The sequence below is a fragment of the Primulina eburnea genome, chromosome 2 (genome assembly GCF_022965805.1).
Source record: "Primulina eburnea isolate SZY01 chromosome 2, ASM2296580v1, whole genome shotgun sequence".
NCBI classification, from domain to species: domain Eukaryota; kingdom Viridiplantae; phylum Streptophyta; class Magnoliopsida; order Lamiales; family Gesneriaceae; genus Primulina; species Primulina eburnea.
Window position 1 is genome coordinate 3,776,703 of NC_133102.1, and position 24,443 is coordinate 3,801,145.

Below are 24,443 nucleotides of genomic sequence, written 5' to 3' on the forward strand. Positions count from 1 at the left end.
AACCAGAAAACATTAACACAACCGTACACCCGCATCAGACAATCACTCCCTTTGAACCCTAACCTGACAAATAATTCGCATCCTACCATCCATCCTTAATTCTGTAATCCAATTTCTCCCAGGGAGGTGAAGTTGGGGGACCTATTCAGCTTGGATTTTCAGTAAGTGTTGAGATTTCTTATGCATATATATCGCTATTTTTTTAGATTATTTAATGTTATTCGATGTTTTTTAACCGGAAAACTCCTGAGATTACAGCGGTGTAGAAAGCTGATTATTCATAATCGAAAGCTTTCTTTTTGATTCCGAAGTCGATGTTTATATGTTTCGTCAATTCACCCCTGTTCGATGGTTTTAACGAATTTAATTCGGTGAATTTCGCATCGTGTATTTTTAAATCCAACTGGATTTGATTATTTAATAAACATATGGAGTATGTTTTTTTATGATATTTTATTTCCATGGTTTTTCATGAGCTACTTCAGTCAGAAATTCAATAGAAATCAATCTTATATATTTAATGGCGAGGTAACTGATTTTGCCACTGGAGCTAGTTTTGTACTCATCAAGAAGACTTTAGAGTGTGGTGACCGTTTTAGGTCATTTTTTGCCCTCAATTCTCGCGACACATGGAATTGCATTATTTATCTTTTATTATCATCGCAGGCCAACAAAATCAGTGTAGCTGCTGCGTGGTTTTGGTCACTATCTGGATCGAGCTTTAATTCCTTTTACTTTGTTACTTTCTAGAAATTAATCTCAATTTCTATTTCAGGGTGCGCAAATTGGAATGTCTTCGGTAGAGGCATCCTCCAGTACACATGGCCCCAGATACGCGCCAGACGATCCTACTCTACCTCAACCTTGGAAAGGATTGATAGATGGAAGTACAGGCGTCTTATATTACTGGAATCCAGAAACAAATGTCACTCAATATGAAAAGCCGACAGCTTTACCACCACCGTTGCCACCAGGGCCACCACCTGCAGCTCCTACCCCCAAGCTAAATCCTATACCATCAACAAGAACAGTGCAATCAGATGGTTTTCAGAATCAGAAACATACATCGGCCCTGATGCCACAAGGGCAACTTATCAGCTCATCATCCCAGCAACACATTCAGCTAACACCACAGGTTTCTCAACATCAAGTGCCACCACCTGGTCAGGTGCAGGGGTCACACTTGGGACCCGGGATACAGCAGCAGGGTCATCTAGCACCTGAACAAATTAGGACGCAAATAGTGGAGCAACCAGGTCAGCAAGTGCCATCCCTCTTGGGGCAGATGCCTACACATCCAGGTCAGCTTGGAATTTCGCAACCAACACCGCATATACCCACTCAGCCAGGTACACAAGCATCTTATCTACAGATGCAGCAGATCCCTCATGGTCCACAAGGTCAAATGTATTCAAACTCTCAAATGGGAAACCCACATGGTTTCCAATTTAACCCTCACCAAGCGTCATACGCAGTTCATCAACAGAACATGCCTCCACAGGGTCCACAAAGTTTGCAGCCATCTCAGCATTTAATTCCGGGGTTGCAGTTACCTCACCAACAAGACCAAGTGACAGGACTTGCTCCGAGAGATGACTCTAACTTTCTTCATGGAAAGCACTCTGGTTTTTCAGCTGTCCACCAGCATATGATGCAAGGGCAACAGTTTCCTCATCCCCGAGAACAGAAAAATGGAATTCCTCAAATAGATGACGTAGAGTATCAGCAAGGGAAGAAATCTGGGTTTTCACCTGCACAGGTTCAGCAAACGGGGACTCCATCTATGCAAAAATTGTCTGCAGTAGCAAGTTCTACTCAAGCTTCACATATGATCACTACGCCAAACCAAACTACCCTGTATGGTGGTGGCTCAGCCGTCAACATGCAACAAACCAATCCTTCACTTCAGTTGCATCAAGCTGGGACAGATTTAGCACATTCACTGCATGGTTCTAGATTTCCTAATCAGATGGACCCTGGGATGATGCATAGCCAGCAGCAGAATCTGCCTCCTGTAGCCTCAAAGATGGCCTATGAAGAAAACCATATTGGAAGAACTGGAAATGATTTTAACTATAGCACTAACAAGGGCGCCCCTGCGATGCATCAGCTGCCCAAGCTTGCACCCTTACCCATGGCAAGAAATCAACAGGTAAATTCTTTGTCCAGAAACATGGAAAATAAGACATCCTTAAATGAATATTTGAAATGGGTGCATGCTCATATGTTAATGCCAGTACTATTTGTGGAGTAATGTTCTTGCAGTTGCATATTCTATATGCTTCACATTAAGACAAAATCTTATGTTGAAAGCTTGATAAGACTAGTTATTTTATGTACCAGGAAATGAGGATGAGTGATTTTCCTCAAAATGTCACTCCTATTGTCCCAGGAAGATTGAATGGTCCCGGTCCTTCCGGAGGGCCTGCTTTGCATGGTGTCTATGGTAATGCTTCTGGAGCCCCGCCTTTTCCAAACAATGCTTTTCCGAGTCCTCCTTCAGCGATGATGGGACCTACAGATCCTATTCATTTATCAGCGGTAGAAATCTATCGACGGAAGCATGAAGTAACAGCCACGGTTTGTTCATTTGATCTTATCTCGGTTTTTAATATCTAAGATCCTAGAGTGATCCTAGAGAAAATGCCAGTTATGCTTATATTAGTGTATCCAAATGCATAATGTGGCTGGAGCCTGGATTTGACTTTGAACCTTGTAGAAGGGTTATAAGTGAAAAGGTAGTTTGCTTGTTGCCCATCTTTCTTGCTACCAAAAGGACAACATTCATGTGTTTTGAGATAGAAGTTTGGACTTGATAATGTCTGCCACACAAATTATCTATAGATATTTTGCTGTTGAACGATTTAAATAAATTGATGTATATGTCTACCATAAATCAGCAGAGAGTACTTCAATTTTAGACACAGGGCAATACTTTTTTCCTGACCAAAACTATCTAGAGGAAAGTTATTAGGGTCAAAAAGATCATTATATGGGAAAGATAAATAATAGTTGTTGCTCATTTGAATTTTTATAATGTCTTGAAAGCATGGATGATATAATTGGGCCATGAGAAGTTCATATCCTAAGTTTTGTAAAGAGGAACTCCTTTTGAAATTACAAATAATTCTAGTCCCCCAAAGTTCATTCCCTAATAGTTTCTTATCATATTTTGCTCCTTATGTTATAATTTTTTTGCACTGATGCAAGATGTCAAAATCGAGTTCAGTTATGCCCTTTCTCTACTTTGTGTATCAGGAAGAACTGCGACTAAATTTTTTATACCGTGCAAATGAAATATGTGCATGCATTTTTTCTTGTCCAAGACACGCGGAAGATCTGTCTTGTAGTCCTAATTTTCTCACAATACTCTTAGCTTTACAATTATTTAACTGAACTAATATGTCAAGCATTAAGGAAATCTTTAATTTAGAAAGATATGACTAGGGTGATAAGCTACTTCATAAGTTCAATTTTTCATGCATTTATGCATAATTCAATAGGTAATTAAACATTGGCAAAATTCACAATTGCTATCAAATGGAATAAATCTTTTGTTAAAACGGTGACGATGAAAAGTAGTTAAAGTCTCCATGGACAAATTGCAAACATTGATTTGTACTATTGACAGCTTGTAAGTGTTTATTTACTTTTGTATTGTTACACCTGTGCCTTCTTGATCGTCTTTGCAGTGGGATTGTTTGGCTGCTGAATTGATTATTTTTTTCAAGACTTTGTACACGAGCGAATATTCAATCATATCAAAACCGCGTGACTGTTGCTTGGTTTAAATTGTTCAGGGTGAAGACGTTCCAGCTCCATTCATGACTTTTGAAGACACTGGATTTCCGCCAGAAATACTACAGGAGGTAAGTGATTGAACCTAATTGGATTAATTATTATTTCTAAATGTACACGTTATACAGAGGTGATGTTCCTTATGCCCTGCTTAATGTTTCATCTACAAAATTCTTGCTTTTAGCTCATCAATTCTAACTTGTCGCAGGTGCGATATCTGCTCCAGAGGGGGAGCACATGTCGTACGCTGCACTGCGATGCACATTTCTGTGAACAACTATTCTGAGTGTTTGAGGGTGCTAATCGACTGTTGGAGCCTTCATTAGGCACTGGTTCTTGAGGGGTGGTTGGTGCCTGGTATCCAAATCACAATAAATGTGACTGGGATTTCTAGCTTATTGGCTCCGTTTCTTCTCTTTTAATTGCTCCTTTTTGTTGCATCGAGTTGCTTCAGTAAGCAACCGCAAACCCCTTGAGCAATTATATTTTTATTCGATTTTATTTCCATCTCCAACATTAGACTAGTGTAGGTTCAACTTTAAGATCGCTTTGTCACTGCTTGGAACTACCTTTGAAACGGTCTTCTGAAGTTCATTTTTACTTGATTTTTGCAGATGCATTTTGCTGGTTTCTCTGCTCCCACGCCCATCCAGGCACAAACATGGCCTATTGCTTTACTGAACAAGGACATAGTTGCTATTGCGAAGACAGGGTCTGGGAAAACACTTGGTTATCTTATTCCTGCATTTATTCATCTGAGACGACGACAAAACAATCCTCAGAATGGTCCAACTGTGTTGGTTTTGTCTCCGACCAGGGAGCTCGCCACCCAAATTCAGGATGAAGCACTCAAGTTTGGTCGATCATCTAGGGTTTCGTGCACGGTTGACTTTCAATTTTTTTTCTATCTATCAAATGGACTGTTCAATTATTGCTTTAGTTGTTATAGATGAAAATTCAAGTTGTTCATTTGTTTCAGTGCTTGTATGGTGGAGCTCCAAAAGGCCTTCAATTAAAAGAACTAGATCGAGGGGTGGATATTGTTGTGGCAACTCCGGGTCGACTGAATGACATCCTTGAAATGAAGAGGATTGACTTTAGACAGATCTCTTTTCTTGTTCTTGATGAGGCTGATAGAATGCTTGATATGGGTTTTGAGCCACAGATTCGTAAAATCGTCAATGAGATACCTCCAAGAAGGCAAACTCTCATGTACACTGCAACCTGGCCTAAGGAAGTTAGAAAAATAGCAAGTGATTTACTTGTTAACCCCGTGCAGGTCAACATTGGCAGTGTTGATGAGCTTACTGCGAATAAGGCTATCACACAGGTATTTATGTAAAAAAGAAAATGTCATCCCTAAGAAATTGAATTGTCAATAATCTTATTGTACATATTCAAAAAATAAACATCAGTCTAAAACTAAGTGGCTTAAGGGCCAGGAGTGTGACTAGTGATGCTATTCCTTTTGGTGAAGATTTATTTTCGAGCATTCCTGGTCTCTGGAATCTGATACTTTAGATGCATGGAGTTATTTCTTAAGGTTGCAATTTGCATTACTTTATTGATTGCAAGATCTCTTTTAAGTATTTGTATCATCCATTGACAAAAAACTACTTTGCTTCAATAGCATGTGGAAGTAGTCCCAGAAATGGAGAAGCAAAGACGCTTGGAGCAAATTCTTAGATCCCAGGAACGTGGTTCTAAATGTATAATTTTTTGTTCCACTAAAAAATTGTGTGACCAGCTGGCACGTAGTATTGGACGTAACTTTGGAGCAGCTGTAATTCATGGAGACAAATCCCAGGGTGAGAGAGACTGGGTTCTTAATCAATTCCGAACTGGGAAGTCCCCAGTTCTAGTTGCCACTGATGTTGCTGCTCGGGGGCTTGACATAAGGGACATAAGGTCTGGAACTTTCATTTTTTTCTTCTATTTTAGAATTCTTCGTATCTTTTGGGTTATAACCTTTATTGATGTCTAATTTTTTTCATTTCTCCTCCTTTTGACACTTCTTGTTATCGGTTTTTGATATCTTAATTTTTATGCTCCCTACACCTTTCGAATCTATCTTGTCACAGGGTCGTGATCAATTATGACTTTCCAACTGGGATTGAGGACTATGTCCATCGAATTGGAAGAACTGGGAGAGCTGGTGCTACAGGTATTTCGTACACATTTTTCTCTGAGCAAGACTGGAAACATGCTCTTGATCTTGTTAAAGTTTTGGAGGGGGCCAACCAGCATGTGCCTCCTGAGGTGAGAGACATAGCTTTACATGGCGGCCCTGGTTTCAGTAAGGATCGAGTTCCCATGAACCGTTATGATTCTGGTGGTGGTGGTGGCCGTTGGGATTCTGGTGGTCGCGGTGGCATGAGAGATGGCTTTGGTGGTCGTGGTGGAATGCGAGATGGTGGCTTTGGTGGTCGTGGAGGCATGAGGGATGGTGGCCGTGGTGGAACGAGGCACGACAGCTTTGGCGGACGTGGAGGGATGAGAGATGTTGGCTTCAACGGCCGAGGAGTGACTAGAGATGGAAATTTTGGTGGTCGTAGTGGTGGGAGGGATGGTGGTCCTTCAGGTGCTCGGTTGGGATGGGACAGGGGTGGACGTGGCACACATGATCGATTCAACAATTTAGACGTGAGAGGACGAGGACGTGGGCGGGGGCGATTTGATAGTCGAAGGGATGGCCCTGATAGAAGTAGGGGTCAGAGTTTCAGCCGGAGCCCTGATAGAGTTCGAACATGGGGTTCCAGTCGAAGCCGAAGCTCTAGCAGAAGCCGTAGCAGAGGTAGGAGTTATAGCCGAAGCCGAAGTTGGTCTCGGAGCCGTAGTTCAAGGAGCAGTCGCAGCTGGAGCCATAGCCCTAGACGCAGCCGCAGCCGCAGCTATGATAGATACGAGAGAAGGCCACCACGCAAAACTAAATTTGATCAGGTAAATGTTTCCCCACCAAAAACTGAGGCAGCGCCCTCTGAACCCTTGAGATCCTTGGTGTCTCCTGCTACCGGTGGCAATGACTTTACTGGAGTTGAGCCAGCAGAGCGGGTTCCTTTGGTAGCAGCTGCGGATCTTGGCAACCTTGTTGCTGAAGCTGACCCTTCAAACAACCCTCCTGTCGAACCCTAGGGTTGAGGATATGGATCCCCACGATACTCGGTGGTTTGGTGCGATTAGGAAGACGATTGGCATGCCATAATGCAGAAGCAAATTGGTTTCTACGTGGTGCTAGTGTTCTATATTTTCACGGGTACATGCCAGAATGCTATCCAGCGATCTACCTTTTGTCCTTTACATTGTCTTAGGTATTATTTACATACCCCTCTTTTGTGTTTCACTTTCATGGCTCTCGTTACGACGATGGCAAACAAAAATTAATATCTGGAACTTTCGGTGTCGATCAACACTGCAGATTTTGTTTGAATCGAATCAAGATTTATAAATGTGGTTTATAGCTAATTCTATCCTAAATTCTATAAAGATTTGTTCACATGGAGCAGAAGAGATTGGCAGATTTTTTATTTTTTAAATCTAATTCCGGTTTTAACGTGAATGTTTTCAATTCCACAGTATTCTACAATTTGCAGCTGCGTGAGATCTTTGGGAATTGGGGCGACTATAGGTGTAAGCGGCATTCATCTGGTTTTAATTTGTGTCGGTAATTTGTCCCACATCGTTATTAGTGATCAGGGCAATTGAACTGCCCCCGACAGATATGACAATAATATTCGTGTTAAAGTTCGTACCAGATAAAATCACACGCCAATATCACGTTTTATTAATTTCAGATATAGAATGCTGAATAGTTAATCTTCGTTTGGGATTGTGGTATGCACGCACGCACTTGTGTATTTATCTCAAAAAACACAGTAGGTTACATAGATACAGGGAGATGGAGCAATCCGAAGTGCACAAATTGAATTCCGGTGAAAGCAAACTTACGAAGATGGCCGCGGCAGCCTCTTGGCGATTTCCTGTCCATTAAAACAACAAAACAAAAAGATATCAGTCTGATATATGTCCCATGAAAACCGAGTCGAGTTCCACTGAACATGAAACCGAATAGCTTATGTTTTATGAGAAAAGGATCATGGAGCTGAGGCTACAAAACAAAATATCTTCACATTGTCGCGATGTTAACGGACAACAATAACATTTTGACCATTAGATGATAACATAATCGGGTGATGGATGCAAAAGATTGTATAAAAATTGTGTTAAAAGAAATAAAAAAGGAATATATTTACCTCAAATAGCTGGTTTATATTGTCAGCAGTCTTGGCAGAGGTCTCTATAAAGAACATTCCGTTCTTTTCAGCATAGTCATTTCCATCCTTCGAAATATACAAGAAATCTACATATTAATCAACCAAGAAAATACCAACAGGAGAAGGGGAATCTAATGCATAATTTATGTGCTTACCTGAACTGGCACTTCTCTTTTTTCAAGAAGATCAGCTTTATTACCTACGAGGGCCATGACTATGTCTGGGCTTCCATGTTTTTGCAACTCCTATAATTTCAATGATTATCAAATGCTAACACAGGAAAAGGCAGGATGTTCTGCAGAGTAAAATCTATGACAGTGTTGTGAGTGTAGAATAAGTACTAGAAATGGGCATTGAAATAGTAATCAGGTTAAGTGAACAATACAGCTTCATATGCTAAGAACATATAATCCGTTGCTGTTTAGGTTTTAAATCTTACAAAACCTGCAGTGGATACTGCAACCAAACTATAAAGCGAATTCAACTTCTACAGAGCATAATCTGAGTAAGTATATCTCGTTTTTTTTTTTGCGAATTTGAGGAAACTCGATGTGGATCTCTTGGACATACCTTGACCCAATATTGTGCCTTGGTGAATGATTCGGGACTAGTAATGTCATACACCACTACGGCAACAGCAGCACCTCGGTAATACAGAGGTGCCAGTGCGGCATACCTGCACATCAGCAATTGCTTGTTAAATCATTTGCACAAACTTTGTCGATCAAGAACTGGGAGAAGGGATTGGGCTAGGAGATTGATGGATAAAAATAAACCTTTCTTGACCAGCAGTGTCCCATATTTCAAATTTCACTGTAGTTGAATCCTGCAAGGCTATTGTCTGAGACAAGAAAGATGCCCCAACAGTGACCTGTCAAAGATGTACAAGTTTGGACAGATCCATCTGACAATCAAATAATCCAACTTCTATAATACGCCATTCTCCAGTAGTTACAAATTTAATGAGCGCTATTGGGTTTTCACACCAACCTATGTCCATAATATAATTTTTTTTATAAGAGGCGATATTTTATTAATAATATATAAGAACAAGTACATTAGTGGACTAGTGGTCCACTTTCAACAGGAATTACATAATTTCAATGTTGTATCAATGATACAAATAAGCCCAATATCACAATATGCCTAAGATCGAGACGTTATTAAAGTCATCATGAGTGCCGATCCACGTAGCAACTTTGATCTTGATTTTTTCCATAATATAATACATTAACCTTTACCTTAGATGTAGGATCAAACTGACCACGAACAAATCGAAGAACAATGCAGCTTTTCCCAACCCCAGAATCACCTAAGAGCACCAACTGTGGAGATAATGGAAACTAATAAGGGCACAAAAGCATATGCTTTTTAGTGCTTTCAACATTTTATCCAATACATTTCTGAAAACCCTCAAAATAAAAAAAAATGTCATGGCTTTGGCGCAATTATACACCGAAGGATTGAATTCAGTAGTAATCGACAACCATAATCGGGGAAAAACAGAGGTGTAAGGTGATAATGACAGCACGACTTCTATCACAACAGAAATGGTGCTGTAGGTATACAGGCCTATCATGTTTAAAAGTTAAAATTGCAATTTGCACAGCTCAATAGATGGAACCTGATTCAGTATATAGTGGAAGCTGATTGATTAAATCATAGCCCAGTGTTATTGGATTTTATTAATTTCCTATTTCCCTTAATACTATTCAGGCCCATACTTTCATTTCTTTTGCAGCTTGACAATGCAAATTTACTTAATGGCATCTTGTCAATGTCACCTACTCTTCAATATATCACTATTAAAACCATGCACACTATAAAATTCCCTAAACAATATAATGAAGACTCGACTCCCTCATCCTCCCGTACGGAAAACCTCGCTGCCATGTTATCATAAACCGAAAAAAATTTCAAAAAAGGGTTATTCTGTCAGGTAGATGATCCATAGACTGTAAAAATATCTCATTAAAACCAAAGCACATCTTCCCAGAATCTTCATATATACCCGTCCCCTACTTTCCAACTTATTTCGTCCTTGAATGAGTCTGCAAAGTCCTTAGTTGCTTTACAAGGATACAGGAGAGTTACCGCTTGGAAATGACCAGCACCAATACCCCCAAAAAATGACTCTCATTTCCTAGTATCACCAAGTGCTATATTGGATTCTCTTTCAATGTAAACCGACAACTACCTACAAAGTAAGTGCTGATGGTAGCCACTAATTTTCGATACGATGTCTTCCCTTGCTAGAAGGTTTGCAAACTTTCCTCCTAATTTTGATTAACAGATTCTTTTATTTACACTCATTGCAATTGTCCCAAAGAAAATTTTCTGATAATTTCTCAATTTTATTAATCACACCTGTCCTGTAGTAATTTAAACTTTGAGCCTAAAAGTCAATACACGCGAGAATCCAACACTGGTAACAAGGAACCATCACTTGTCGTCACATGATTGCCAAATTAGCAAACCTCACTCAAACACGATGTTCTCGAGATAAAAATTTTCAGCAAATTCAACACTGACAGTCTGACAATTAACAAGCAAGCACAAAATTTACCTTGACTTTAAGGTTATTCACATCATTCGATCCTCCATTTTCTGCATTTAGACTTCCCAACCTTCCAGCATTTTTATCTGGTAAAAAATGTTGAAAAAAATAAAAAAATCATTAATAGTATTTCAATCTTGCCCTCAATCGGTTTCAAAATTATTTTTTGTCAAACGTTCAAATTTCGAAACTAGTAGGAAAAAGGAACAAGACATGAATTATCGCACTCGATGACAAACGCCAATAAATTCAGAACCATATTAAGGAATTCGATATTTTGCAGTTTCAGAACAAATAATAATAATAATAATAAAAGGGAACAGATTCGGAACAATAAATTTTAATAATTAAGGTTGGGAAAATGATCTAAACCCTAGATTGATGTTGACATTCACCTGGAACGGATGACGAGCAACCCATGGCACCGGAATATTTCGGGATTGAAACCGTATCTGCGTGAAATAAATTTATCCAACTTCAGAGATTAGGGTTTGGATCCAAGAAAATGGGTTTGGGCGAAAAATTCAATCAGCCTAGGGAATTTGAGTATTGTTGAACAGTGAAAGAAGAGAAGTTTAAATAATACTAGCGATCGAATTACACGATATTATATATTTGAAATATTTTTTAATCGATTTATAAAATGAATAGATATTTGTAATTTGATATGAATATTATAATTAACGCGTTTATATATATTTTTGTGTATGACAAAAAATATATATTTTTTATTAAACTTAATTTAAATAAAAAAAATTGTGATAATATTATAGTTAAAAAAAGAAAGGTGGTAAAAAATGAAAAAAATATTGGTGTACTCTTTAAATAGTTTTTCTTTTAAAGGACTCGATAATTTCTTTGAAGTATAAATTAATTAATTTAAAAAATATATAATTTTGATATATTTTTTCTATCAACTGTATTCTCTTATACGCTCATTTTATGTTATACTAGTGCATCAATGCATGCGTTATGTGCTTGTATAATATTTTTTATAATTCATTGGATTTATATTTGAATGTGGATTAAAATATAATTATAATAAATAATGAGGGACTACACTGTGATTTTGATTTATAAATTAAAAATAAATTGAAAAATAAAAGAATAAAAAATGAACTCAGTGAGAATTAAACATATAATCAACATTAAAGTTAGTTACTCTAAGTGTGTCAAACTTAATAAAATAGTATAGATATACATATACATCTACTAGACATCATATTAAAATTATATATATATATATATATATATTATTTTTTATGTTTTATTTTCTCATGTCATTTCAATTTTAAAAAAATATAATTTTTATTTTAAAATTAAAAAATACTTCATTTTCTAAACTTTATATGTAACATGCATATCGTGTATGTCGAGATCTCCTGATATATATTATTTTCATCATCTTTAATATTTTCAACTGCAACATCTTACAATTTTTACATACTAAATATAACTATTCAAATATTTTTTTTTAAAAGACGTAAATTTTATTACTAGAGTAGATCTATTGTGAGACGGTCTCACGAATTTTTATCTGTGAAAGGGTCAATCATACCGATATTCACAATAAAAAGTAATTCTCTTAGCATAAAAAATAATATTTTTTCATGAATGACCCGAATAAAATATCTGTTTCACAAAATACGATTCGTGAGACCATCTCACACAAATTTTTGTCTTATTACTGCATGTCAGGAGTCGTTACATCTATTTCTATTTATTATGCAGGATAGTCATAGAGAAATTAGATCGTCTTTTAGTATGAAAACAAAATAAAATAAACCCTTGATTTCCATCTATTTATCTATTTCCATTTTTTTTTAAAAAAAAACTGATAAATCAATACGTGGACAAAATGAATTATTTCTCTTAAAATAAAACAATTTTTCTCCTTTCACCATTCCGCTCCGAGCTTCACATACAGCATACTCATGCCACTAAAACCTCACATCAAGAAAGGATTTGGAAATTCAATCATATTTTCCAAAGTTTATGGCCGTGTTGGGTTGTGTTTTATTTTAATTTGATATGCATGTGTATCGTGCGCGCTAAGAAGCTAGTTCATAGTGGCTCGAGCTAATGACAAAAACTTGTGTGAGACATATCTCTTATTTGGGTTATCCATAAAAAAATATTACTTTTTTATTGTGAATATCAGCATGGTTGACTCACCTCACAGATAAAGATTCGTGAGACCGTCTTACAAGAGACCTATTCCAATCTAATTTATGAACCTTTTGATTCGCTGATCATTTTGACAAGCTCCGGGAGAAATTAAGTTGTGTAACAACTCAGGGATCTACCAGTTGAATGGTTTACATCCATGGGGTAATTTTACTCATAAGTCATGAGTGGTTCACAGTGGGTGGTTCCCATGTTAGCAGGGCTATGAAAAATAATGTGTGAGTGATATTTGGTAGATTTGATGAGACTAACCAAATTCCTAGGGGACAATGCACATTTACCCACTTTGGTAGGGGGTATTTTCACCGTTTACCACAATTTTAATAAAACTTTAATAAAATAACGTAAAAAAAAAATATTTAACAAAGTAAGGTATCACGCCTCTTGAAGAGGCGTGACTAAAAAAAGACTATCCTATTTTTTTTTTAAATTAGACCTACTTTAATGCAAAAGACGCGGAGTCTGAAAAGCTGTGACAAATTAATAAGATTCGTCAAAGGCTGAAAATGCATGTGAATTGAATTATTAAAAATTGGAGTGCAGAAAGCCATGTGCATTTGTTTTTTTTGTTTTGGAAGCATCCCGATCCTTTGCCTATATATGAAAATGAGTTGTCTTTCAATTTTTCATCTTCATTTTGAGTAAGTTCTCTTCTTCTATTTATGTAATTTATTCATTTGATTTACTCTGATTTTGAGTTAATTTTTTTTTTGCAGGTAAATTTTGATTCAACTGTTATAAGGTATGTATATTAAAATAAATTTTTTTGTTAAAAAATAAATTTATAGAATAAAATATTATTTATCTTGAAATATAATTTTTATGTTATGCTAATTTTTTTTTTAGTATAACTATAATTTTTATTTGTTTTTCTAATTATGATTAATTTTTCTAAAAATATTTAAAATTCATTTATATTACGAAGAACTTCTTGTTATTAATAGGTACTGCAGATTAAATTTTTTATAAAGCTAATCACGCGAATTTACTGGAGAAGGATTGCGTAAATTTCATTAAAAAAATTTAAAAAGCAAGTCACGCCGACTCCGTCGGGGAGTCGGCGTGACTTGCTTATTTTTTTTCAAAAAAAAATAATTTTAAGCAAGTCACGCCGATGCACACGGCGTGACGTGCTTAATTTTGTTAAAAAAAAATAAATTTAAGCAAATGACTTGCTTAATTTAAGAAAAAAAATTAAAACTAAGTTACGCCCATAGATTGAGCGTGACTTACTTAATTTTTACAAAAAATATATATACAAGCAAGTCACTTGCTTAATTTTAAAAAAAAATTAAAACCAAGTCACGCCTATTGATTAAGCGTGATTTGCTTCATTTTATTTTAAAAAATATAAAAACAAACATGACTTGATTAAGTTTTTAAAAAAAATTAAAACCAAGTCACGGCCATTGATTGGGCGTGACGTGCTTAATTTTTTTTTAAAAAATATATAAAAGCAAGTCACGCCGAACTTAATTAAAAAAAATTAAAACCAAGTAATTTAAAAAAATATGTAAAAACAAGTCATGTTTGTGAACTCGGCATGACTTGCTTAATTTTAAAAATAAAAATATATAAAGTCAAGTCACGCCCATTGATTTGGCGTGATTTGCTTAAATTTTAAACTTAATTAATATTTTTAAAATATGTGGCGTTATAGTTAAAAAACCGTTACTTTTGTTAAATGTTTTTAAAAATAATAGTAAATTTTTGTAAATTATTTAATAAAATATATATTTTAATAAAATACATTCTCCAATCGTTATTATTAACTACATTAATGTTAGATTCAATTAATTGTTTAAAATAGATTCGAAAATTTAAATCCGTTTACCTATTTAAATTTTTATTTTTAAAATAAATTAGTATTTCCAAAACTTGTAGAATTTAAGTATATTATTTTTAATGTATTTATTATTTTTTTCTTGTTGTTAATGTTTTATATTATAGTTCTTTTGATAATTGATATTGTAGTTGTTTTTTTGTTTATACAATACTGTGATAGATAATAATAATAATAATAATAATAATAATAATAATAATAATAATAATAATAATAATAATACTATATTCTTATTATTGATTATAGGATGTCGTTACATGCTGGACCTGTTGATCCTACGGTTCTTTATCAGTAACAAACACATATATCTAATTTTATTACGCCTAACAACTTGGATAACACTCTAAGAGTGCGTCGATCTGATAATTTAATTTGGGAATTGTGGAAAAGTGGTATACTACACCATCGTGTCCGATATTGTCTAAACGAAATGGGCTTTTATGGCATACTCTTATGTGGTGATTGTGTTTATGATAATCATTTGATTACCGCTCTTGTGGAACGATGGCGTCGAGAAACTCATACTTTCCACCTACGAATTGGCGAGGCCACAATCACGCTACAAGATGTTGCGTTAATTTGGGGGCTAAATGTTGATGGTGATCCTATCATCGGGACTGATGTATCTTGCAAGTTTAGTGTATGGCAGGATTATTGTTATGATTGGTTAGGTTTTATGCCACTTCAGGCAGACTTCAGATCCAATAGTTTAAAGTTGACTACTCTGTACTTACACTGTACACAAACAATAATTGATGACAACAGTACAGACGTAGAAGTGGCACAATACTCACGATGTGTTGCGATGTTGGTTATCGGTGGGTGTATGTTACCTGATTCTGAAGGTTGTGCGGTGAAACTGTTGTATTTGCATTTTCTGCAAGATATGCGTAAGGTTCGTAGTTATAGTTGGGCCAGTGCTGTACTGGCATATTTATATCACGAATTGTGTTCCGCCTCTGTGTCAGGAAAACAAGAAATCGCAGGCCCTTTATACATATTGCAGGTATATTTATTACAACTTTTTAATTCAATTTATACTCCTTTGTATAAATATTTATTAAACTCAATTGTTTTGTAGATTTGGGCATGGTCAAGAATGATTCCTCTATGTCCTGACCGTTTAGGATACAGCCTCATCGCTCAACCTGAAAATGAAAACAACGGTGATAATATTCTTCCAATTCCACCATACGGAGCGAGGTAATAAATACAACATATGATATAAAATTGATAACGTAATCTTTATTTTATAGTATTACGAATTTAATGTGCATACAGATGGAAAAATGTATTCACGTGGACACATACACCTACACATTCTGTGCGAATCATTCGTGATGTACTTGACAAGATGGGAGATTGTCAGGTGATTACATTTCATTGAATATAAATTTCGTATATGTCATATATTATCACTTGGGTACATGATTTTTTTTTCATTACTTATAGTTCAAATGGGTTGTTTACGACCTCGAAGCTGTGGATGTTTTGTCATTGCCCTTAGAATGTAGACATCCCACTCTCTGGCGAAGTGCGTGCCCATTGATATGTTTTCACATTGTGGAGATGCATCGCCCAAATCGAGTTCTTCGGCAATTTGAAATGTCACAAAACATTCCAATATCAGCACTTGATGGAGATCATTTACATGAATGCTCACGATTGGGTCAAACATCATAGACTGATGGTGGATGCGTGGGAAAATCGTCGTAATCTGATTGTTCAGAGTGATTTGGTTGAAAATTATAGCATGAGATATGATTATGAGACATGGTATGATTCTATAACTCGACGTTTCATATCTCCTATAGAGCCTCAACAAATCGATTACGGTTATCAGCCCGGAGATGCATATTTCAGACGTATTGTGGTAAGTGCTTGTTAGACAATTTATTTTCAAGACTATGCATTATTATATTACAATTTTTTATGCATGTGTTTGATAAGTAATTTATTTTTATTTTATAATAGAGATATGAGACATCAAATTTGAAGAATATGTTTGGAGGACTCTCTGTTGATGATCAATCGCGTGAAGCATTAGTTGAAGTTGTTAAAAAAACTATCCAGACCTGTGATTTACTGTATGAAATGTCCTTTAGAACACCCGAGCAACAACATCATCATGCTAGGTCTTCAAACAGAAGGCGACGATTGATAGATGATGATGTAGCCGATGAACCATCATTCTCTACCCCTGACTGGCAACAAAGCATGAGTACACAATCTCCGACGATTCATTCCATGCCTCACAGCTCACATGGTACATGTTTTTATTATCTAACTATTTTGTTTAAATTAACATTCATGGTTCTTATTCAACAATATATTGATTTCACCTTCAGTGGATGATTCTTCGCATGGTACGACTACACAGTTGCCCGTAACTCTTGGTTGGGCTTCCAGTTCACATGGTACATTTTTAAATATCAACGCAATTTATTTATATTATCGAAGTATATGTTTATTTCTATCTCCATGTACTTATTGGACATCATATTTTTTAACTTTCAGGAGAGGGTACTTCGCATGGAGATTCTGTATTTCGAGCTCCACTTCATTCTTATAGTGTGCCTTCCTCGTATGCTAATTGGCCAAATATGGATTCTTTCAATGTTTCTTTTGGGTTAGGTACTTCGAGAACGAATGATGAATTTCAAACTCCACAGCAGGCTTACGAACGTTCATTCACAGAACTGTTATTTGACGGTCAACGCCAGCAGCACGAAGAAATCCGCCCAAATTATAACATATCACCAATTTCATACTTGGGATATTCACATCCTCAATCATCAAGTGAAGTTCCCCTGAACATTGATATGAACGAGTCTGCCAACGTTCGAGTGAATGTTAATGAAGAAGAAGATGTAGAAGAAGAAGTTGAAGCCCCACAGTTGGTGCGTAAAAGTAAACGAATCCCAAAGCCACGTGATTGTGGGACTGGACATCGCTTGGGTAGGAAGAAAAAATAAAACATTTAAATGTATACGTTATGTATATTCAATAGAAGTAAATTTTTTGTTTTGTGTTTTAAATAATTTTTTTGTTTTTTTTTCTAACGGCATTGAGTGATAAATATATATTTGTTGCTACACAATCTATAATTAGGGAACATTGATGATGCTGTAAAATAAAATACAGAACGAGATAACTTTACACAACAGATAACATGTAGACACCTTAATTAAACAACAAATGACATACGATCCAATTTAAACAAACAAACTGTTCGATTAGCAAGATACAAGGAAAAACATACAATTACAATTGTAACACATTGAATTTCATCGTGTTCCTTCAAACCTGCAACCAATGAACACGTAATCACTTAAATAACAGATTATTTTATCATTACGAATGAAATATAAAATTATAAGATAAAAAATAACCTTTACATGTTCTGATAACGACGTTGGTGTGTTGAGCTTTCTCGCTGGATGCATTGCCTTTCTCGTGTGGAAGGCCGGTCCATCTCATTTCTGATTCTTGTAGTTCGGTCTCTCCCTTTTCTCCTTCTTTGACGTCTACTCGGGTTGTGACACAATTCGAATGTTGGTTCATCCCAATATTCCTCATCAGCGATTGGACGAAATCTTCCCTCGTACGTGTCCACGTATTCACTCATCTGAAACCAACGTTGTACAAATTGTGTAGGATCTAATCCATACCATTTGGCGGTACATATTGCATGAGAACACGGAATTCCAAAGATAGTCCATTTTCCGCATGAGCATTCATTAAGACTGAGGGTCACAACCTGTACACGTTCACCCCGACCTTGTCGCCTTCCCGTCACAACAGATGCCGATTGGTCTCTAATCTCGGTACGAACAACAGTGTGTTCACTAGATCTCGAAGACCATTTCTCGTACAGTCGAAAAGCGTAATCAGGCCAAGGCTGATTGCTCTGAATCATACGTTGCCTTCGTGTGATACGATCGATGAAATACTGCACGCAACGATTGAATGTCAACTGAACTAACGCTGATACAGGAAGTCGACGAGCACCCTTCAGAACAGAATTAAGACACTCTGACATGTTGGTCGTCATAACACCACGTCGCCATCCCCCATCGTGAGCAAGAGTCCATTTGTGTTTATCAATTTCAGAGAGATAAACAAAAGCTCTCGATTCGAGATTTTTAATTTCATCCATGATGGCATCAAATTTACGTATTTGATGTTGTGTGCCTGCTTTCCAACATAGATCTTTTAGGTGCACATTTTTGAAATGTGTATTGAAATTAGAACATACGTGTCTAAGAAAAAAACGATGTACGCCACGTGGATGTCTGAAATCGGGTATCTCCTCAACAGCATTAATGATTCCACGATGTCTATCGGAGATAAGGCACACACCTGTTGCTCCTCGAACCACATGCTTGCATAGAAGTTCCAAAAACCACTTCCAAGAGTCGTATGTTTCCTCATCGACTATGGAAAATGCTAAGGGTAAGATTTGGTTGTTTCCATCTAAACCCACAGCTATAAGCATCTTGTGCTTATACTTCGTGTATAAATGAGTACCATCAACACTAATTATTTTTCGACAATGTGCGAACCCATCTATACATGGTCGGAAGGCCCAAAACACGTAGTTTAAGACCTTCAATTGAGAATTGAATCTCGGTAAATGGTTCCACTCTACAATAGTGCCTGGATTGTACTTCACAAGGGCACCCATGTACCTTGGCAAAAGACGTACCGAACTCTCCCATGTACCATATACATTTTCCACCGCCCGCCTTAAACTGTACCATGCCTTACCATATGAGATTTGATAATTATATCGATCTTTGACAAGTTGGATAACATATTTAATCTCACACGAAGGATCACACCGAACAACACCGACAAGTATTTTTGCAATCATATTCTTGTCCAAGTTATGGTGGTCTAACCCCACCTGGCTAGACATACATGTATGTGGACCACCATATTTCGTAATCTTGAAATACCCCAATTTTGATTTTAACGAAGCACGAAGAAACCACGTACAATTGATATTTGAATGCTTATTTTTACAACGAACTTTCCACAAAGTCTTTGTACTCTCCACAACTTGATATTCACGTCGAGCAACTCTAACCGAAAAGTCCTTAACTGCTGCTATCAAATGCTTTTTATCTTTAAAAATCATGTTCGTGCAAAGTTCTCCTCTATCTGCGTTGTAATAACTCAAATTCGATGCAGATGGAATTCCAACAGAATCAGGGCGTTGCTCATCATATATTGTACTAAAGAATTGAGGTACATCATATAAGGACACACCGACAGGCGGGACAGATAATGGTAATGCATCGGGTCGGTGTTCAAGATTTGATATGACGCCAAAAGGATATGCATGTATATGATCAACGGTGTCGGTTCGAGATGGACCAATATCAGCAAATGTGGCATTTTCATCTTCGTGCTCAGCTTCATCTGTTTCACTATCAGTTGTATCTGGTTCAGTAAATACTTCGGTGGCATGAAGGTGAACATCTATTGGCAACTCATGTGATCTTTGTTCATCAGGTACGACAGGTGTCAATACGTGACTCGATCCACTACGATGCACACTCGGTGAACAATCGAAACCTGCATGATTTGTGTCAACCGAGTACCATCCTCTTGCACCAGAATCCCATCCTCGTGTGGAAATAGGCCAGTTAACATTTTCTTCTATGGTGCCAGTAATATGCCGATCCCATCCCCCAGTCCAATCATTCGAATTATATCGGTTTTCATCTATTGGTTCGAAAAAAGCATTAGCGGAAGTACCGGCTTCATCATTAAATCCCATCGAATTAAACCCTTCAGTTATACATGGAATGTATGATTCAGGAAACTCAACATGTACATTATGCTCGACGAAATCTGTTTCGATATACAATTCGATACATCGCATTTCGTTAATAGAATCCAGCATAAACTGTAAATTGTTGTCATCATTGATGTCAAGATGCACTTCTACACAATGTGACTTATCCATGTAGGAATATTTTGTTGACAATTTTAAGTTAAATTTTGATTTCTCAATATTTGTCAGACGGTACACTACTTCCTTTAATTCATGAAAATTAATAGATCTTGGTATTCGTGTTGCCCTCAACGCAGGTGTACTATATTTTACAGTGTGATGTCCTATAATAACTTTGCCACCTACGAATAAAAACACCGGCACACTGTCCATTCCTATAAAAATAAAATTCAATACGTCACACAGAACACAAATGTGATAACAAATTTTTTATATTACAATTGAATATTAAAATCATTTTAATGTACACTTTTTTCATAACTATTTTTTTATAATAATAATAATGATAATGATAATATTTCTGTACAATAAATAAACGGTCATCTTAAATACGAATAAAATCAACAATTAAATCATAATACTTATTTTTATTTAACAAAGTAAGAACAAAAAAAATATTTATAATAATATATTTCTTATTACTTTTGTAAAAAATATCAACGATAATACTTAATTTTTTTATACCATGTCTTAATAAAACAACAACAATAATAATTACATTTATAAAATAATTGTTACTCTGTATGTTTTAAATTAAGATATTTTTTTATTAAAATATTTTTTTATTATAATTAACTTGTAAGATATAAATAAGAAATACGATTTTTTATTTTATAATAAAAATAACACATACAATTGTAATTCTTATGGTTTTTTGTTTTATTTAGGTATGTTATATAAAAAAAAATATTACTCTTGAACGTTTTTTTAATTAACGAAAGTTTGTGCCTTTATTAAAAAAATAATATTTTTTGTAAACTATTTTTCAGGGAAGTCACGCCTAACAAGTGACTTCCCTTTTTTAAAAAAAAAAAACTAATTATTTTTTTAAAAAAAGCTAATTATTATATTTTTTGGAGGAAAGTGACGCCTACTTGGTAGGCGTGACTTTACTTTATTAAAAAATAATAAGCTTTTTTTTAAAACTATTTTTCAAGAGAATTCACGCCTACCAATTAGACGTGACTTCCTTTTTTTATATAAAAAACTAATTATTTTTTTTATAAAACTAATTATTATATTTTTTCAGGGCGTGACTTCCCTTTTTTTTAGAATAACAACGCTAATTTTACAAATTATCATTTTTTTTAACAATAAGGAATATTATTAATGGAAGTGTGTAAATTATCAAAAAAATAATAAGGGAAGTGACTTATTTACAGAAATGATTCATGACTAAAAAATAACGTAAATATTAAAATTCAAAAAAAATTAAATTACACTACAACATTAGTCGAAAATAAATAATAATTTCATTTATAAATTTAATAATTAATATAATAATTTATGGAAGTATACGTACCTTAATATAAGTTGTCCAAATAAAATGAACCTGCAAAAACAAAAAAAAATGTGCGGAGTCTTTTGCAATACATACAAAAAGCGAAAAAATAAAAATCAAACATATACAAAAACTTACCGATTGAAAAAGACGAGATGTGAATGAAAAATACGAGAAGAGTGAGGAAAGGAACCGATTGAAAAAGATGACGAGTGAATGAAAACACGAGAAGATTGAAGGAAAGGAAAGAATCAAGTATTCAATTTATAGAAGAAAATTTAAATGTGTCGCAGCTTTTAACACGTGACGATGAAAGTTAATGTGTTCGCAGCTTTTAACATGTGATGGTCACGCCATCTCTGATTTAAAAAAAACAAAAACTTGAATTTTAAAAATAATAAACTTGAATAGTCACACGCCTCTTGAAGAGGCGTGACACCCTACATATTTTAAAAAAAAATTAAAATCAAGCAAGTCACGCCATCTCCAATGGCGTGACTTGCTTTTTTAAAAAAAATTAATTTAGCAAGTCACGCCATTGCTTTTTTAAAAAAAAAAAAAAAAACAAGTCACGCCATCAGAGATGGCGTGACACATTAGTTTGTTAAAAAAAATTTTTTTACCTTATTTTATTAATCTTTTATCATTTATGCCGTAAACAATTAAAAGGTAGGGGTGTTGTACCAGATTTTTAAAAACACAGTGTCTAAGATATTATTAGTTTTTACATAGTGTGTGTGTGTGTGTTTTTTTTTTTTTTTTTAATACAATTTGAACTAGATATTTACTAAGTGCGAAAGAAAAATAATTAGGTATTTATAAACCTAAATCTAATAATAATAGGTCTATCCTTTGCAAGTAAGTGGGGTGGATACATTTTATTTTTTCTAAAAAAAAATTGGATATTTATTTATTCATATATTTATTTGAGATCAAATCAATGGGCCTTTGTGGTGTCAGATATATCGTGCCTTAGAGAGTTAGTGGGCCGACCCGATTTGAGACATTGTTTGAATATGGATTCGATCTCAAGAGCAGGTGAAAATTTAAAAAAAAAACTAATTTATGTCTAAGCCTCCGATTTATCGGGCCGTGTTGAAGTAGAGAGATGTGAAATTGATCTTTGTCGGATAGGTTATGAGAAATATGTTCTTTTCGTTCACAATATTTGAACTATTGATCTTATTTAAACGAAAAAAGAATAGGTCTCTTTGAGACGGTCTCACGAATCTTTACTTGTGAGATGAGTCAACCTTACCGATATTCACAAAAAAAAGTAATATTCTTAGCATAAACAATAATATTTTTCATGGATGACCGGAATAAGAGATTTGTTTCACAAAATACGACCCGTGAGACCATCTCACATAAGTTTTTGTCAAGAGAAGATAGGTTTTATGTCTGCTAACACGTACGTCTCATTCTTGTTTTTGGTCTATTAATTTTTCAAATTTTTGTTTTAGTACATTAACTTTTTAATTTTCGACTCAAATTGCTGAAGTGACAACGAAAAAATAATATCGCGACTTTGGGAAATGCTGAATTGTTAAGATGACACGTCAAAGTAAAAAATTAGATCAAAATAGTCGAAAATTAAAAATTAGTGCACCAAAACCAAACTTTTAACAACTAATAAACCAAAATTCAAAAAAAATCATTTTTCAAACGGCCTAGCTTTCTTTTTTAGGGCCTAGAATAAACCCATGGGTTATAATATGGACACAAATTTGTGTGAGACGGTCTCACGGGTCGTATTTGTGAGACAGATTTTTTATTTTGGTCATCCATGAAAAAATATTAATTTTTTTGCTAAGTGTATTACTTTTTATTGTGAATATGGGTAGGGTTGACCCGTCTCACAGATTATGATCCGTGAGACGGTCTCACATGAGACTCACTCTATGATATGACGTAGTTATGAATAAAATAAGACGTAGTTTTCTTTACAAGATATTGGCGGAAATTGTATAGGACGTGATGTATTTAGTTACCTTAGTCTTTGGAAATCATTGAAATGGAATTGTTAAACCAAATGACATAAATGATCCTTACGTTTTGTGCATATTCGCATGTGATTAGATTTCAAGCACTAATACCTAAAAAAAAAAGATTGCGATTCCAAAAGAACAAGATTACAAAGAACATGTGTACTGATTTTGTCGATGTTTCCATTTTTTAAGAACGGATTTTGTCAATGTTACATTAATTAACAGACCCCAAATATTTTAAAAAAATATGGGCATCAGAAGTTGCATTACCAACTAGGTACATCCCACATGTGCCTAACATGTCATCATTTTTTTTTGTAAAACGATATATTTAGTTTTGATACACAACATATTGTGGGTTTATGTAAGTATCGATAATGTAATATTCATAAATTGAATGTGTACAATTTTCTATGTTTCAATACATCCAGTATGTGAGCGTAGGGGTGGGTACGGTACGGTATACCGTACCGAACTACTGTACCATATACC

The 24,443-nt window shown here is 35.2% G+C and overlaps 4 protein-coding genes across 6 annotated transcripts; 3 read left to right on the forward strand and 1 right to left on the reverse strand.

Moving 5' to 3' along the window:
• Nucleotides 1-7,260, forward strand: LOC140820762 (DEAD-box ATP-dependent RNA helicase 40-like). The gene is made up of 8 exons (XM_073181107.1): nucleotides 1-161; nucleotides 776-2,152; nucleotides 2,344-2,580; nucleotides 3,801-3,869; nucleotides 4,413-4,682; nucleotides 4,778-5,128; nucleotides 5,429-5,706; nucleotides 5,880-7,260. Exons 2-8 carry the CDS (start codon nucleotides 791-793, stop codon nucleotides 6,928-6,930), a joined length of 3,618 nt encoding a protein of 1,205 aa, XP_073037208.1. The 5' UTR covers nucleotides 1-161; nucleotides 776-790; the 3' UTR covers nucleotides 6,931-7,260.
• A 296-nt stretch (nucleotides 7,261-7,556) lies between these two features.
• LOC140820768 (ras-related protein RABF1-like) lies at nucleotides 7,557-11,205 on the reverse strand. Of its 2 annotated transcripts, none has more exons than XM_073181118.1 (8): nucleotides 11,022-11,205; nucleotides 10,636-10,712; nucleotides 9,311-9,394; nucleotides 8,846-8,940; nucleotides 8,640-8,745; nucleotides 8,225-8,314; nucleotides 8,049-8,135; nucleotides 7,557-7,775 (listed from the first exon to the last, which is right to left on the reverse strand). In XM_073181118.1, exons 1-8 carry the CDS (start codon nucleotides 11,044-11,046, stop codon nucleotides 7,740-7,742), a joined length of 600 nt encoding a protein of 199 aa, XP_073037219.1. In that variant the 5' UTR covers nucleotides 11,047-11,205; the 3' UTR covers nucleotides 7,557-7,739. The 2 variants fall into 2 exon arrangements, with proteins under 2 accessions (XP_073037219.1, XP_073037216.1); XM_073181115.1 differs by having other exon boundaries at nucleotides 9,311-9,412.
• A 2,324-nt stretch (nucleotides 11,206-13,529) lies between these two features.
• Nucleotides 13,530-20,921, forward strand: LOC140820784 (uncharacterized). Of its 2 annotated transcripts, none has more exons than XM_073181123.1 (8): nucleotides 13,530-13,555; nucleotides 14,903-15,662; nucleotides 15,738-15,859; nucleotides 15,938-16,025; nucleotides 16,109-16,529; nucleotides 16,631-16,922; nucleotides 17,005-17,073; nucleotides 17,174-17,658. In XM_073181123.1, the coding sequence occupies exons 5-8, from the start codon at nucleotides 16,293-16,295 to the stop codon at nucleotides 17,629-17,631; spliced, it is 1,056 nt and encodes a 351-aa protein (XP_073037224.1). In that variant the 5' UTR covers nucleotides 13,530-13,555; nucleotides 14,903-15,662; nucleotides 15,738-15,859; nucleotides 15,938-16,025; nucleotides 16,109-16,292; the 3' UTR covers nucleotides 17,632-17,658. The 2 variants fall into 2 exon arrangements, with proteins under 2 accessions (XP_073037224.1, XP_073037229.1); XM_073181128.1 differs by lacking the exon at nucleotides 13,530-13,555 and adding an exon at nucleotides 20,360-20,921 and having other exon boundaries at nucleotides 14,756-15,662; nucleotides 17,174-17,227.
• On the forward strand, nucleotides 15,087-16,043 carry LOC140824004 (serine/threonine-protein phosphatase 7 long form homolog). Its single transcript, XM_073185608.1, has 3 exons — nucleotides 15,087-15,662; nucleotides 15,738-15,859; nucleotides 15,938-16,043. Exons 1-3 carry the CDS (start codon nucleotides 15,087-15,089, stop codon nucleotides 16,041-16,043), a joined length of 804 nt encoding a protein of 267 aa, XP_073041709.1.
• Nucleotides 20,922-24,443: the final 3,522 nt, after the last annotated feature.